Here is a 15,080-nt window from a genome sequence, read left to right on the forward strand (position 1 = left end):
AAACCATTTCTTCCTCCTAGGCCTCCAGGCCTGTGATGGGAGGGGCTGCCATGAAGACCTCTGACATGCTCTGGAGACATTTTCCCCATTGTGGATAGGCGATTAACATTTGGCCCCTCATTACTTATGCAAATTTCTGCAGCTGGCTTGAATTTTTCCTCAGAAAATGGGATTTTCTTTTCTACCACATTGTCAGGATACAAGTTTTCCAAACTTTTATGCTCTGCTTCCCTTATAAAACTAAATGCCTTTAACAGAGCCCAAGTCACATCTTGAATGCTTTGCTGCTTCAACATTTGTTCCACCAGATAGCCTAAATCATCTCCCTCAAGTTCAAAGTTCCACAAATCTCTAGGGCAGGGGTAAAGTGCCACCAGTCTCTTTGCTAAAACATAACAAGAATCACCTTTGCTGCAGTTCCCAAAAAATTCCTCATTTCCATATGAGAATACCTCAGCCTGGACTTTATTGTCCATATAGCTATCAGCATTTTGGGCAAAGTCATTCAGCAAGTCTCTAGGAAGTTCCAAACTTTCCTACATTTTCCTGTCTTCTTCTGAGCCCTCCAAACTGTTCCAACCCCTGCCCATTACCCAGTTCCAAAGCACTTCCACATTTTCAGGTATTTTTTTAGCAGTGTCTCACTGTACTGGTACCAATTTACTGTATTAGTTCATTTTCATGCTGCTGATAAAGACATTCTTGAGACTGGAAAGAAAAAGAGTTTTAATGGACTTACAGTTCCACATGACTGGGGAGGCCTCACAATCATGGTGGAAGGCAAGGAGGAGCAAGTCATGTCTTACATGGATGGCAGCAGGGAAAGAGAGTGAGAACTTGCGCAGGAGAACTCCTCTTTATAAAACAATCAGATCTTGTGAGATTTACTCATTATGACGAGAGCAGCACAAGAAAGACCCACCTCCGTTATTCAATTACCTCCCACTGGGTCTCTCCCATGACACAAGGGTGTTGTGGGAGTTAAAATTCAAGATGAGATTTGGGTGGGAACACAACCAAACTATATCAGTTTTTTTTTTTCTGAGTAAATTAAATAGTAATCTCATGGGAAAAACAATCTATAGAAATATTGAAGTGAATGTTGTCAGCTAAGGAACCAAAGAGTGGTAAAACTAAAAACCCTTCTGTATTTCCAGCACTTTGGGAGGCCAAAGAGGGCAGATCACCTGAGGTCAGGAGTTTGAGACCTGCCTGACCAATGTGGCAAAACCCTATCTCTACTAAAAATACAAAAATTAGCTGGGCACAGTGGTGGGCTCCTGTAATTCCAACTACTTGGGAATCTGAGGCAAGAGAATTGCTTGAGCCTGGGAGGTGGAGCTTGCAGTGAGCCAAGATTGCACCACTGCACTCCAGCCTAGGCGACAGTGAGACTCCATCTCAAAAAAAAAAAAAAGCTTAAATCCCTTGTGTGACCTTTGGGAAGAAGGGTCACACAGTTGTTTGGAGCAGAGATTCTGGAGCTAGCTGCTTGAGTTTTATATTCCTGGCACTACCACTTCTTAGCCTTGTGTCTTTGAACAAGTTATTTAACCCATCTGTGCTTCAGTTTCTTCTTCAGCCAAGTAGGAATAATACTAGTATAGAACTCAGGGTTAATATGAGAATTAAATAAGTGTGTTGTATTGTGTGTTTGTAATCCTTTGGAACACAGTACCTATAATTTTGGAAATGACTAGGGAAAATTTAGGAAGAGTGAAATAACTCCAGACATGGTGGCTCACACTGTAATACCAATCCTTTGGGAAGTGGAGACAGGGGGATAGCTTGAGACCAGGAGTCCAAGACCAGCCTGGGTAACATAGCAAGAACCCCATGTCTAAAAATAAATAAAAAAAGAAATTAGCCAGGCATGGTGGTGCATACAGTAGTCTCAGCTACTCAGGAGGCTGAGGTAGGAGAATTGCTTTACCCCAGGAGTTTGAGGCTGCAGTTAGCTATGATTGCACCCCTGCACTCCGCCTGGGTGACATAGCGAGACCCCGTCTCAAAAACAAAAAAGAGGCCGGGCGCGGTGGCTCACGCTTGTAATCCCAGCACTTTGGGAGGCCAAGGCGGGCGAATCACGAGGTCAGGAGATCGAGACCACGGTGAAACCCCATCTCTACTAAAATTGCCGGGCGTGGTGGCGGGCGCCTGTAGTCCCAGCTACTCGGGACTGAGGCAGCAGAATGGCGTGAACCTGGGAGGTGGAGCTTACAGTGAGCCGAGATTGTGCCACTGCACTCCAGCCTGGGTGACAGAGCGAGACTCCGTCTCAAAAAAAAAAAAAAAAAAAAGAAAGAATGAAATATTAACTTGGCTGTATCGCTTCTTTACCTCCCTTAGATAAATAGTAATTTATCTTTATGTGGCAGTTCTTGTAAACACAAAGCACAAACACTGTCACTTGCACAACCTCCTAAAAAAATAGGCATTCATTTCTACAGACTTATATTTGGGGTAAATTTTAAAAATATTCCTATTATAACATTTATATTATAATGGTTCATATTTAAAATCCATTCTTGTTTTTTTCTTTTCTTGTTTTAAATCTTTAGCAGGATGGTATGATAAATACAGAATTTTAAATAAGACAGACTGATTCAGTTTACACCTCTTTCACTTACAAGCTGGTGTGACCTTAGACAAGTTCTTTTAACCTTTCTTAGCCTTGGTATTTTTGTTTATGAAAATTAAACAATAAGACAAAGCTAGTAATTTTTTAATAATTATGACAGATAATATGGCACGGTTCTTAATACACAGTAGGCACTTCAAATTTGTTTTTCTCTTCCCATTTAAGAGTTCTTGTAAAAGTTAATTTTTTTTAACTTTTAAGTTCAGGGATACATGTGGAAGTTTGTTACATGGGTAAACATGTTTAATGGGGTTTGTTGTGCAGATTATTTCATTACCGAGGTATTAAGCCTAGTACCAATTAGTATTTTTCCTGATACTCTCCCTCCTCCTACCCTATACCCTCCGATAGGCCCCAGTATGTGTTATTTTCCTCTGTGGGTCCATGTGTTCTCATCATTCAACTCCCACTTAAAAGTGAGAATGCGTGGTATTTGGTTTTCTGTTCACACATTAGTTTGCTAAGGATAATGGCCTCCAGCTCCATCCATGTTCCTGCAAAGAACATGGTCTTGCTCTTTTTATGGCTGCTTAGTATTCCATGGTGTATATTTACCATATTTTCTTTATCCAGTCATCACTGATGGGCATTTAGGTTGACTCTAAATAAAAATGCTTTTTAAATTCTAAAATGATATACAAATTTTAGTTATTATTATAGTCATTTAAAATGAAAAGTGTTATTTTTGTAATGGTAAATTTGATAGCCTCTAGTAGTGGGTAGTCAAGGGTCAACAAAATAAATGTCTTAGATATTTAAAACTATTAAATCACTAAGAAGTTATAAAAGTTTATTTATTGTCAAGAACATATTGATAATTTTGCAACGTCTAAATGACCTTGTTTTTCATGTAATAGCATTACTATTATAACTATTACTACAAAAGTTATAGGACCATTTAACATAATTTCTTTATTATTGGTATATTATAACCGTCCTTTGTCTCTTGGGTTTGTAGATTTTAATTGAATTGGAAACAGCATTATTAGATGATGAGCCACATTGGTACAAACTTCAGACGCATGATGTCTCTTCATTGCCACTTCCCCACCCTTCTCCGTATATGCCACGAAGACAGCTCCATGGAGAGAGCCCAACAAGGAGGTTGCAAAGTAAGTTTTACTAAAATTCTTTCATATTTTTATTGTATTTTCCTAATCTTGAGTAATATATATGATACAGAACTTGAAGATATCTTTGTGAATATTAATAGTCATTTGTTAGTGTTTCCATAGTTATTATTGAAGCTTTTGAATTGTTTGAAACACTAAAATAAGGTTGTACCCATAGCATTCACCTATCACAGTGTTGAAGTGGTTTATATTTGTATTTTGGATGATATGACACCAAATAAGCACATTTACATTTAAATTTTAGTGCTTAGAATCCTAAATATAGGAATAAGATGGCTAATACGAGCTTAGCCACATAGCTGTATACACAAAATTATCATTTCCTCCTTTATTATTCTAGGTATTTTATGAATATGTAGTATACCAAGTATACTATAGTGGTTGAAACCATGAACTTTAATTTCAGACTACCCTGAGTTTAAATATTAATTCTTACACTTCAGAACTGTATGTCTTGTGGCAGGTCCTCTCTCTATGCCTCACTTTCTTTGTTTATAAAAGGGAAATAGTAATACCTGCATTACAGGGTAGTTATAAGAATTAATTAATCTCAATAATATAAACTGATGTTATCATTACTATGGTTATTATCATCAACCTGCACATTTTGCCCTGGATTTCACAGTCTGAAATATGAAATAGAATTACATCATTCCATAGATGCTTAAAATAAATTCAGAAATATTTTCCAGATTGAATAATGACATTTTAGGCTTTTTGCCCCTAAAACTCAGGTCATTATTTTTCTAATGAATCTACTATTGGAGACTGAGGTGTATGCATACTGTTTTGCATAGTATTCATGGGGTAGTTATATCTTTATGGAGACAGCATGCTCCAGTTTTAGCAACATTTTGTCAAGTGGTGCAGAACTGATTGGCATTAACCAAATTTTAGAAGTATAAATTTATAAGCACAAATGCCATGTCATTTATTAATCATGGAAAGTATAGCTGGCAACTTCACAAATGAGTATTGTCTACATGGATCACACCCTTCTGCTGAATAGAAGAATACATTATATATGTTAGAAGGCTGCTTGATTAGTAGAGAATTAGAGGTAAGGATTGATCTTATGGGATACTTAGTAGTCATAGGAAAGCCTAGAGAATTATTTTCACTCCTTTTTAAAGTAACCTCTCTAATTACTGGAATTTTATTTCCACTTAATACAGTCTTTTACCTTTGGATGGTATTAATTGAACACTAATTCTACAGCGTCAATGTCTTTCAGTCTCCCCTCATAGTAAACACTCATCCACTTCTATTTTCAAATGCCATTACGACATCCTTTGTTGTAATAATCACATTACAATGAATTGTATGTAAATTAGTTTTATTCTTTGTGACCATTGTATCTTCTATTCAGTACTTTCTCTCTGAATTACACTGTAGGATGGCGGGTTACTATATGATGATTACTACTGTATGTACCAACCTAATATAATTTATGTACTAATTCTTAAAGTTTATAGGCTGCTAATGCTAGCCAGCATCTTCTTTTCATTCGGGATTGGCCTTCAGTTTTTATTGCAATAGGTAATAGATTGAGGACTCTCAATACCTGAAATGCTTAAATCTACCAACATTTTTCACTTTTTTCCCCACACTACTTAGGGATAGTGGATATGAGAAACAATGAGATTAAAGTACTAGTTAGCTGTATGTGTCATGGATTTTCATGCAATTGTTATAATTTATCTTGTAGCTTTTAATATTTTCACATCTCCATATGATCTTTCTGGTACTTAGTAATAGTATTAAACTTACCCATGGGTAATATAATGGCTCCATGTAGTACCATGTCAATCTTGTCACTATCAACTAACCTCTAATAAATAATTTATTAATGATATGTAAGCCTGAAGATAAGTAAAAACATGTACATACACATAAAAGAAAGAAACAAAAACCAGAAAATAACATTTATGAATAGATAGAAAGCTAAAAACAACATTACCTTTGGCTAATTAGGCTAATAGGATATATTAGTCATAATGGAAGGTACAAGTCAGAATATGAATAAATAAATCTACTAATATGTTATAAACTCCTTTGATGACAAGAACCTCCTTAAGGGTTTTTCTTCATCCAGTGGATAAATATTGCATTTAATTTTAAGTATATGTATCATATTTCAAAGATCATGATCATATTTGATAGAACATACAGATGAACAGTTATCATTAAAAGTGTGTAATTCCCCTTTGGGGAATTACATTGGAATACAATGAACAACTCTATGCCAAAAAGTTAAACAACATTACAGAAACTGATCCATAAAAACTAAAAATCTGAATAAACCTGTAATAAGTAAAGAAGTTGAATTAATGAATTGATAATGAAAAAATCTTCCCATAAAGAAAAGCCTAGGCTTCACTCTTGAATTCTTTTAAACCTAAGAAAAGAAACACTAATGTTTCTCAAATTCCTTGATAAGAAAGAGAAAGGGAATACCCACCAATTCATTCAAAAAGCCAGTATTTTCCTCATGCCAAAGTCAGACAAACACATTAAAAGACAAGAAAACTACAGACCAATATTCCTCATGAACATGCACACAGACATCCTCCACAAACTATTAATAAATTGAATCCAACAGTATATACAAAAGATTATACACCATAACCAAAAGGGATTTATCCTAGTAAAGTAGAGTTGATTTATTATCCAAAAGTCAATTAATGTAATTCAACATATTAACAGAAAAAAGAACAAAAACCACATGAATATATGAAAATATGAAGATAAAGCTTTGGCAGAATTCAATGCTCATTCACAATTTAAAAAAAAAGTGAATGGGCATAGAAAAGAACACAGTAGGCCTAGAAGAGAACCCTCCACAAAGTAGGCATAGAAGAGAACTTTCTGATGAAGACCACCTATGAACACCCTTTAGATGACAAACCATATTTCATGGTAATAAATGCTTTCTCTCTAATATTGATAACTAGGAAAGGATGTATCTTCTTATCATTTCTATTCAGCAGTGCACTGGAGATTGTAGTTAGGACAGTCAGGCAAGAAAAATACATAAAAGGCATTCAGAATGGTGAGGGAGAAGAGAGAGAAACTGTCTTTATTCACAGATAACATGATTCTATATGTACAAGATTATAAAGAACCCACACAAAAACTACTAGAACTAATAAACAAGGACAGCAAGGTCCCAAGGTACATGAACAATATACAAGAATCTATCCATTAACATTTTGATACTGAAATTAAGAAAACATTTTTGACCAGGTGCGGTGGCTCATGCCTGTAGTCCCAGCACTTTGGGAGGCTGAGGCAGGCAGATCACTTGAAGTCAGGAGTTTGAGACCAGCCTGGCCAACATGGTGAAACCCCATCTCTACTAACAGTAGAAAAATTAGCCTGGCGTGGTGACAGGCGCCTGTAATCACAGCTACTCAGGAGGCTGAGGCAGGATAATAGCTTGAACTTGGGAGGCAGAGGTTGCAGTGAGCCAAAATCATGCCACTGCACTCCAGCCTGGGTGAGAGAGCGAGACTCCATCTCAAAACAAACAAACAAAACACAAAAACAAAACAACAACAAAAAAAGAATGAATTAAATTTTACAAAAGAAGTTCAAACTTGTACACTAAAAAATCACAAAACATTGTTCAGAGAAATGAAAAAGAGATATAAATAAATGGAGATGTATTCCACATGCATGAATTGGAACACCCAGTATTATTAAGATGCTAGCTCTTCCCCCAATTAGTCTACAGATTAAACCCAATTCCTATCAAAATCTAAGCAGGATATTTTGCTGAAATTAATAAGCAGATTCTAGCCTTTATATGAGAATGTATAAGATCCAGAGCAGCTAAAACAAATCTGGAAGATGTATATTTCCTCATTTCCATACTTATTGTACAGCTACAGTAATTGCAATAGTGTAATACTGGCATAATGATAGACCTATAGATAAATTGAACCTAATTTAGAATTAAAAATTATATTCATGGTCAGTTGATTCTCAACAAAGGATCCAAAGCAAATCAATGAGGGGAAATAGTTTTTTGTTGTTGTTATTGTCTTTTTACTGATAATGCTGTAACAATTTAAAATCCACATACAAAATAGTTAATTTAAACCTGACCTCACACTATACGCAAAAATTAACTTCAAATGTATAATAGACCCAGCTGTAAGAGTTAAGACTATAAAAGTGTTCAAAGAAAACATAGGAGAAAAATCTTCATTCCTTTGGGTTAGGCAGAGTTTTCCCCAAAACAACACCAAAAGCTTGATCAATAAAAAATAATACATTGGACTGCATCAAAATTTAAAATATTTGCTTTTTAAGACATCATTAAGAAGATTTTTTTAAAGCCTCAGGCTGGGAGAAAATACAGTCATGTGGCAGCTAATGACCAGGTTACTTTCTGAGAAATGTGCCATTAAACATTGTCATCTTTGTATGAACATCATAGAGTGCACTTACACAAGCCTAGGTGGTATAGCCTACTATACACCTCAGCAATGTGGTATAGTCTGTTGCTTGTAGGCTACAAACCTGTACAAGCATATTACTATGCTGAATACTATAAGCAATTGTAACGCAATGATAAGTATTTGTTTATCTAAACATATGTAAATATAGAAAAAGTACAGTCAAAATATGGTATAAAAGATTAAAAAATGATATACGTGAATAGGGTACTTATCATGAGTGGAGCTTTCAGGACTGGAAGTTGTTCAGGGTGAGTCAGTAAGCAACTTGGTAAGTGAATGCAAAGGCCTAGGACATTACTGTATACTACAGTAGACTTTATAAACATCGAACACTTAGGCTACACTTTATTTATTAAAAAAAAGTAATTACACTGTGACATTGTGATAGCTATGACATCAATAGGGAATTTTTCAGCTCCATCGTAATTGTATGGGACTACTATCTTATATACAGTTAGTTGTTTACTGAAACATCATTATGCAGCACATAATGTTTATTTGTGGATCATGTATTTGACAGAGGACTTGCATCCATGATATCTAAGGAGCCCTTAAAATGCAATAATAGTAAGAAGATAATAGCGCTGTCAAAAAATGGGCAAATACTTGATAGTCATTTGAAAGACTAAAATATATGGATCACAAATAAGGCCATGAAAAGATGCCCAACATCGTTAGTTATTAGTGAAATGCAAGTTATGCCACAATTACATTACTTAACACCCACTAGAATGAATGTAATAAAAAAGAAAGATGATAACAAATTTTTGCAAGAATATGGAGAAATTGGAACCCTCATCCATTTGCTGATGTAAACGTGAAATGGTACAGCCACTTTGGCAAAGAGTTTGGTCTTTTGTTAAAACGTTAAAAATAAATTTACCATATGACCACTAATTCACCTTCAAGAGAAATGAAAGTGAATGTTCACCGAAAGACTTGTACGTGAATGTTTACAGCAGCATTATTCACAATGATTAAAAGGTAGAAATAGTACAAATATTCATCAACCAGTGAATGGATAATAAAATGTGGTATATCTGCACAATTGATTACTATATATAACAAGAAAGAAGATACGGCTACATACTACAATATAGTCAAACCTCAAAAATATTATGCTAAATGCCAAATGAAAGATGATAGATGCAAAAGGCCATGTGTTCTATGATTCTACTTATATAACATGTATAGAAGTGACAAATTTATTGAGACAGATTAAGTTAGCAGTTGGCTGGAAGTAGCAATAGACACTGAAAATGGGTGTGAACAATCTTTTGGGGGTGAAGGAGATATTCTAACATTAGATTGTAGTGATGTATACACAAATTTCAGAATTTACTGAAAATTTCTGAACTGTATACTTAAAACAAATATTTATGTTATATAAATTATACCTCGATTTTAGTCAAAGCCAGGCATGATGGGTCACACCTGTAATCTCAGCCTCTTTGGGAGGCTGAGGTGGGAGAATTGATTGATCCCGAGAGTTCGAGACCAACATGGACACATAATGAGACCCCATTTTTACAAAAAAAAAAAAAAAAATTAGCCGGGTTCAGTGGCATGCACCTGCAGTTCCAGCTACTTGAGAGGATGAGGTGGTAAGATGGCTTGAGCCTGGGAGGTCGAGGCTGCAGTGAGCCATGATCACACCACTACACTCCAGCCTGGGCAAGAGAGCGAGACTCTGTCAAAAAAAAAAAAGAAAAAAAGAAAGAAAAGAAAAGAGAAAGGGAAAGGGAGAAGAGAAGGAAAAAAGAAAATGCAATAATAAAACTACAGAATAGATACAATCTCAATTACAGTAAGAGATTTTAGTACTCCTCTGTCAATGTTTATAGAACAAATAGAAGGTTTGAAGTTTTTATCTGACATTTACAAAACATTCCACAAGTCAGAAAACACCTTCTCTCCAAGTTCATTGAGAACATTCACTAAGGTAGACCTTAGTCCTGCCCAAACAATTATCGATAAATTTAAAACTACTCAAGTCAAAGTTTGTTATCTGATCACAATAGAGATAAATTAGAAATCAACAACAGAAAATCTCTGGACAAGCTTGAAATATTTATAAATGAAATAACACTTCTAAATAGCCATGAATCAAAGGAGAAGTTAAACAGGAAATTAAAAATTATTTTGAACTGAATGAAATGAACACCTAACATATCGAAATTCATGGGATACAACTACAGCAGAACAGTAGGGAAATGTATAGCATTAAAGACATATATTATTAATACCAAAAAAATCTCAAATCAGTGACATGTTTTCACCTTAACAAACTTCAAAAAGAAGAGCAAAATAGACTCAAATTAAGTAGAAGAAAGGGAATAAAAGTCAAAATAGAAATAAGTGAAATAAAGACAGAAAGTCAATTGAGAAAGTAAATGCAACCAAAGGTTGGATCTATGAAACTATCAATATAATTGATAAGCCTTTAGGCAGAATGATCAGCAAAGAAAGAAGACAAATTTTCAGTATCTGGAAAAAGGTGATATCAGTACACATTCTACAAATATTAAAAAGACAGTAAGGGAAAATTGTGAACAACTTGATGCAAATACGTTTGACAACCTAGATGAAATAGAAAATTTCCTTGAAAGACACAAACTTGAGTCTCTCCCAAGAAGAAAGAAATAACTTGAGTAGCCCAATATCTATTTGAGAAATGGAATTTGTAGCTAAAAATTTTCCCTCAAAAAAAATTTCAGGCCCAGATGACTTAATCAATGAAGTCTGCCTAACATGTAAGGGTGGTACAATACCAATTGTTTACAAACTCTTGCAGAATATTATAATGTTGGGAATACCATCCAGCTCATTTTATGAAACAAACATTACTCTAATACCAACAACTAACATATTAAAAGAAATCTGCAGACCAATAAACCTCATGAAAATTTTAGCAAATTTAACATATTAAATTTAGAAATATTTTGCAAAATAAAAATATAGAAAATTGAATCCACAATATGTAAAAGAGATAATATATCATGACCAAATGTTTTTTATACCAGGGATGCCATGTTTAACATTTGAAAAACAGAATGTCACTCACCATATTAAACTAAAAAAGAAAAAAATATATCATAATCTCAAGAGACTATCTCAAGAAACAGCATTTGATAAAATCCAATGTTCATCCCTATAAAAGACCCTAAGTAAAGTAGGATAGAAAGGAACTTCCTCAATCCAATAAAGAACATTTATCAAACCCTACAGCTAAATCATATTGGTAAAAGACTGCATTCTTTCCTCCCAAGGTCACAAATGAGAAAAAGATGTCTGCCCTCCCAGCTGTTATTGAAAGTTGTAATTATGGTTCTAGCTTGTATCATAAGGCAAGAAAATTCAAATGCATCTAGACTGAAAAAGAAGTAAAAGAGTGCTTACTTGCATACATGTTCATTCATATGGAAAGTCAGATGGGATCTATACAAAAACTATTATAAGAAGTGAATCTATCAAGGTTACTGGATATAAGATCAAGATACAATATAAATTATTTCTATGTACCAGCAATAAACAATTGAAAATTGAAAAATACAGTGCCACATCAAAAAGTCAATTCACCACGATCAAGCAGATGCAAGATTGGTTCAACATGCACAAATCAATAAATGTGATTCATCACATAATCAAAACTAAATACAAAAATCACATAATCATTTCAATAGATGCAGAAGTGGCTTTCAATAACATTCCACGTTCCTTCATGTTTAAAATTCTCAATAAACTAGGCATTGAAGGAACATACTTCAAAATAATGAGAGCCACCTATGACAAACCCATAGCCAACTTCATAGTGAATGGGCAAAAGCTGGAAGCATTTCCCTTGAAAACTGGCACAATCGCTGGCAAGATGACCAAATAGGAACACCTCTGGTTTGCAGCTCCCAGCGAGATCGACGCAGAAGGTGGGTGATTTGTGCATTTCCAACTGAGGTACCCTGTTCATCTCATTGGGACTGCTTGGAAGTGGGTGCAGCCTAAGGTGGGCAAGCCAAAGCAGAGTGGGGCGTTGCCTCACCCGGGAAGTGCAAGGGGTTGGAGAACTCCCTTTCCCAGCCAAGGGAACCCATTAGGGACTGTACCTTGGACTCTGGCCCAGATACTGCGCTTTTTCCATGGTCTTCACAATCCGCAGACCAGGAGATTCACTGCGGTGCCCATGCTACTAGGCCCTGGGTTTCCAGCACAAAACTAGGTAGCCATTTGGGCAGACACTGAGCTAGCCACAGGAGTTTTGTTTTTCATACCCCAGTGGCACCCAGAATGCCAGCAAGACAGAACCATTCACTCCTCTGGAAAGGGGGCTGAAGCCAGGGAGCCAAGTGGTCTGGCTCGGCAGGTCCCACCTCAGTGGAGTCCAGCAAGCTAAGATACACTGGCTTGAAATTCTTGCTGCTTGCACAGCAGTCTGAGCTCTACCTGGGATGCTTGAGCTTGGTGTGGGGAGTTGCATCCACCATTGCTGAGGCTTGAGTAGGCGGTTTCACCCTCACAGTGTAAGCAAAGGGGCCAGGAAGTTTGAACTGGGTGGAGCCCACCACAGCTCAGCAAGGCCACTGTGGCCAGACTGCCTGTGCAGATTCTCTCCTCCCTGGGAAGGGCATCTCTGAAAAAAAGGCAGCAGCCCCAGTCAGGGACTTACGGATAAAACCTTCACCTCCCTGGGACAGAGCACCTGGGGGAAGGAGCGGTTGGGGGTGCAGCTTCAGCAGACTTAAACATCCCTGCCTGGCAGCTCAGCTCTGAAGAGAGCAGCAGATCTCCCAGCACAGTGTTTGAGCTCTGATAAGGGACAGACTGCCTCCTCAAGTGGGTCCCTGACCCCCATGTATCCTGACTAGGAGACACCTCCCAGTAGGAGCTGACAGACACCTCATACAGGAGAACTCTGGCTGGCATCTGGTGGGTGCCCCTCTGGGACAAAGCTTCCAGAGGAAGGAACAGGCAGCAATCTTTGCTGGTCTGCAGCCTCTGCTGGTGACACACAGGCAAACAGGGTCTGGAGCGGACCTCCAGCAAACTCCAGCAGACCTGCAGCAGAGGAGCCTGACTGTTGGAAGGAAACCAACAAACAGAAAGGAATAGTATCAACATCAACAAAAAGGACATCCTTTAGTATTAACAAAAAGGACATCCACTCAGAGACCTTCAGATGACTGACTTCAAAGACCAAAGGTAGATAAATCCACGAAAATGGGGAGAAACCAGTGCAAAAAGGCTGAAAATCCCAAAAACCAGAACGCTTCTTCTCCTTCAAAGGATCACAACTCCTCGCCAGCAAGGGAACTAAACTGGATGGAGAATGAGTTTGACAAATTGACAGAAGTCGACTTCAGAAGGTGGGTAATAACAAACTCCTCCAAGCTAAAGGAACATGTCCTCACCCACTGCAAGGAAGCTAAGAACCTTGAAAAAAGGTTAGACGAATTGCTAACTAGAATAACCAATTTAGAGAAGAACATAAATGACATGATGGGGCTGAAAAACACATCACGAGAATTTTGTGGAGCATACATGAGTATGATTAGCTGAATTGATCAAGTGGAAGAAAGGATATCAGGGATTGAAGATCAACTCAATGAAATAAAACAAGGTTAGAGGAAAAAGAGTGAAAAATGAACAAAGCCTCCAAGAAGTATGGGACGATGTTAAAAGACCAAATCTATGTTTGATTGGTGTACCTGAAAGTGACGGGGAGAATAGAACCAAGTTGGAAAACACTCTTCAGGATATTATCCAGGAGAACTTCCCCAGCCTAGCAAGGCAGGCCAACATTCAAATTCAGGAAATACAAAGAACACCACAAAGATACTCCTTGAGAAGAGCAACCCCAAGACACGTAATCATCAGATTCACCAAGGTTGAAATGAAGGAAAAACTGTTAAGGGCAGCCAGAGAGAAAGGGCAAGTTACCCACAAAGGGAAGCCCATCAGAGTAACAGTGGATATCTTGGCAGAAACCCTACAAGCCAGAAGAGAGTGGGGGCCAATATTCAGCATTCTTAAAGGAAAGATTTTTCAACCCAGATTTTCATATCCAGCCAAGCTAAGCTTCGTAAGTGAAGCAGAAATAAAATCCTTTACAGACAAGGAAATGCTGAGAGATTTTGTCACCACTAGGCCTGTCCTATGAGAGCTCCTGAATGAAGCACTAAACATGGAAAGGAAGAACTGATACCAGCCACTGCAAAAACACACCAAATTGTAAAGACCATTGACATTATGAAGAAACTGCATGAACTAACGGGCAAGATAACCCGCTAGGATCATAATGGCAGGATCAAATTCACACATAACAATATTAACCTTAAATGTAAAAAGGGCTAAATGCCCCAATTAAAAGACACAGACTGGCAAATTAGATAAAGAGTCAAGACCCATCAATGTGCTGTATTCAGGAGATGCATCTCCTGTGCACAGACACATATAGGCTCAAAATAAAGGGAAGGAGGAAGATCTACCAAGCAGATGGAAAACAGAAAAAGGCAGGGGTTGCAATCCTAGTCTCTGATAAAACAGACTTTAAACCAACAAAGAGCAAAAGAGACAAAGAAGGCCATTACATAATGGTAAAGGGATCAATGCAACAAGAAGAGCTAACTATTCTAAAAATATATGCATCCAGTACCGGAGCACCCAGATTCATAAAGCAAGTTCTTAGAGACCTACCAAGAGACTTAGACTCCCACACAATAATAATAGGAGATTTTAACACCCCACTGTCAACATTAGACAGATCAACGAGACAGAAAATTAACAAGGATATTCACGACTTGAACCTAGCTCTGACCAAGCAGACTTAATAGACATCTACAGAACTCT

General features: G+C 37.0%; 1 protein-coding gene across 49 annotated transcripts in view; it reads left to right on the top strand.

The window, feature by feature from the left end:
- Window positions 1–15,080, top strand: part of RIMS2 (regulating synaptic membrane exocytosis 2) — a 776,667-nt gene that overhangs the window by 453,659 nt on the left and 307,928 nt on the right. For all 49 annotated transcript variants that reach the window (XM_030795330.1, XM_030795305.1, XM_030795309.1 and 46 more), the window contains one exon: window positions 3,600–3,753. In XM_030795330.1, coding sequence (XP_030651190.1) covers window positions 3,600–3,753 — 154 coding nt within the window. The remainder of the gene's footprint in view (window positions 1–3,599; window positions 3,754–15,080) is intronic.

Source organism: Nomascus leucogenys, chromosome 16 (assembly GCF_006542625.1).
Source record: "Nomascus leucogenys isolate Asia chromosome 16, Asia_NLE_v1, whole genome shotgun sequence".
NCBI lineage: Eukaryota > Metazoa > Chordata > Mammalia > Primates > Hylobatidae > Nomascus > Nomascus leucogenys.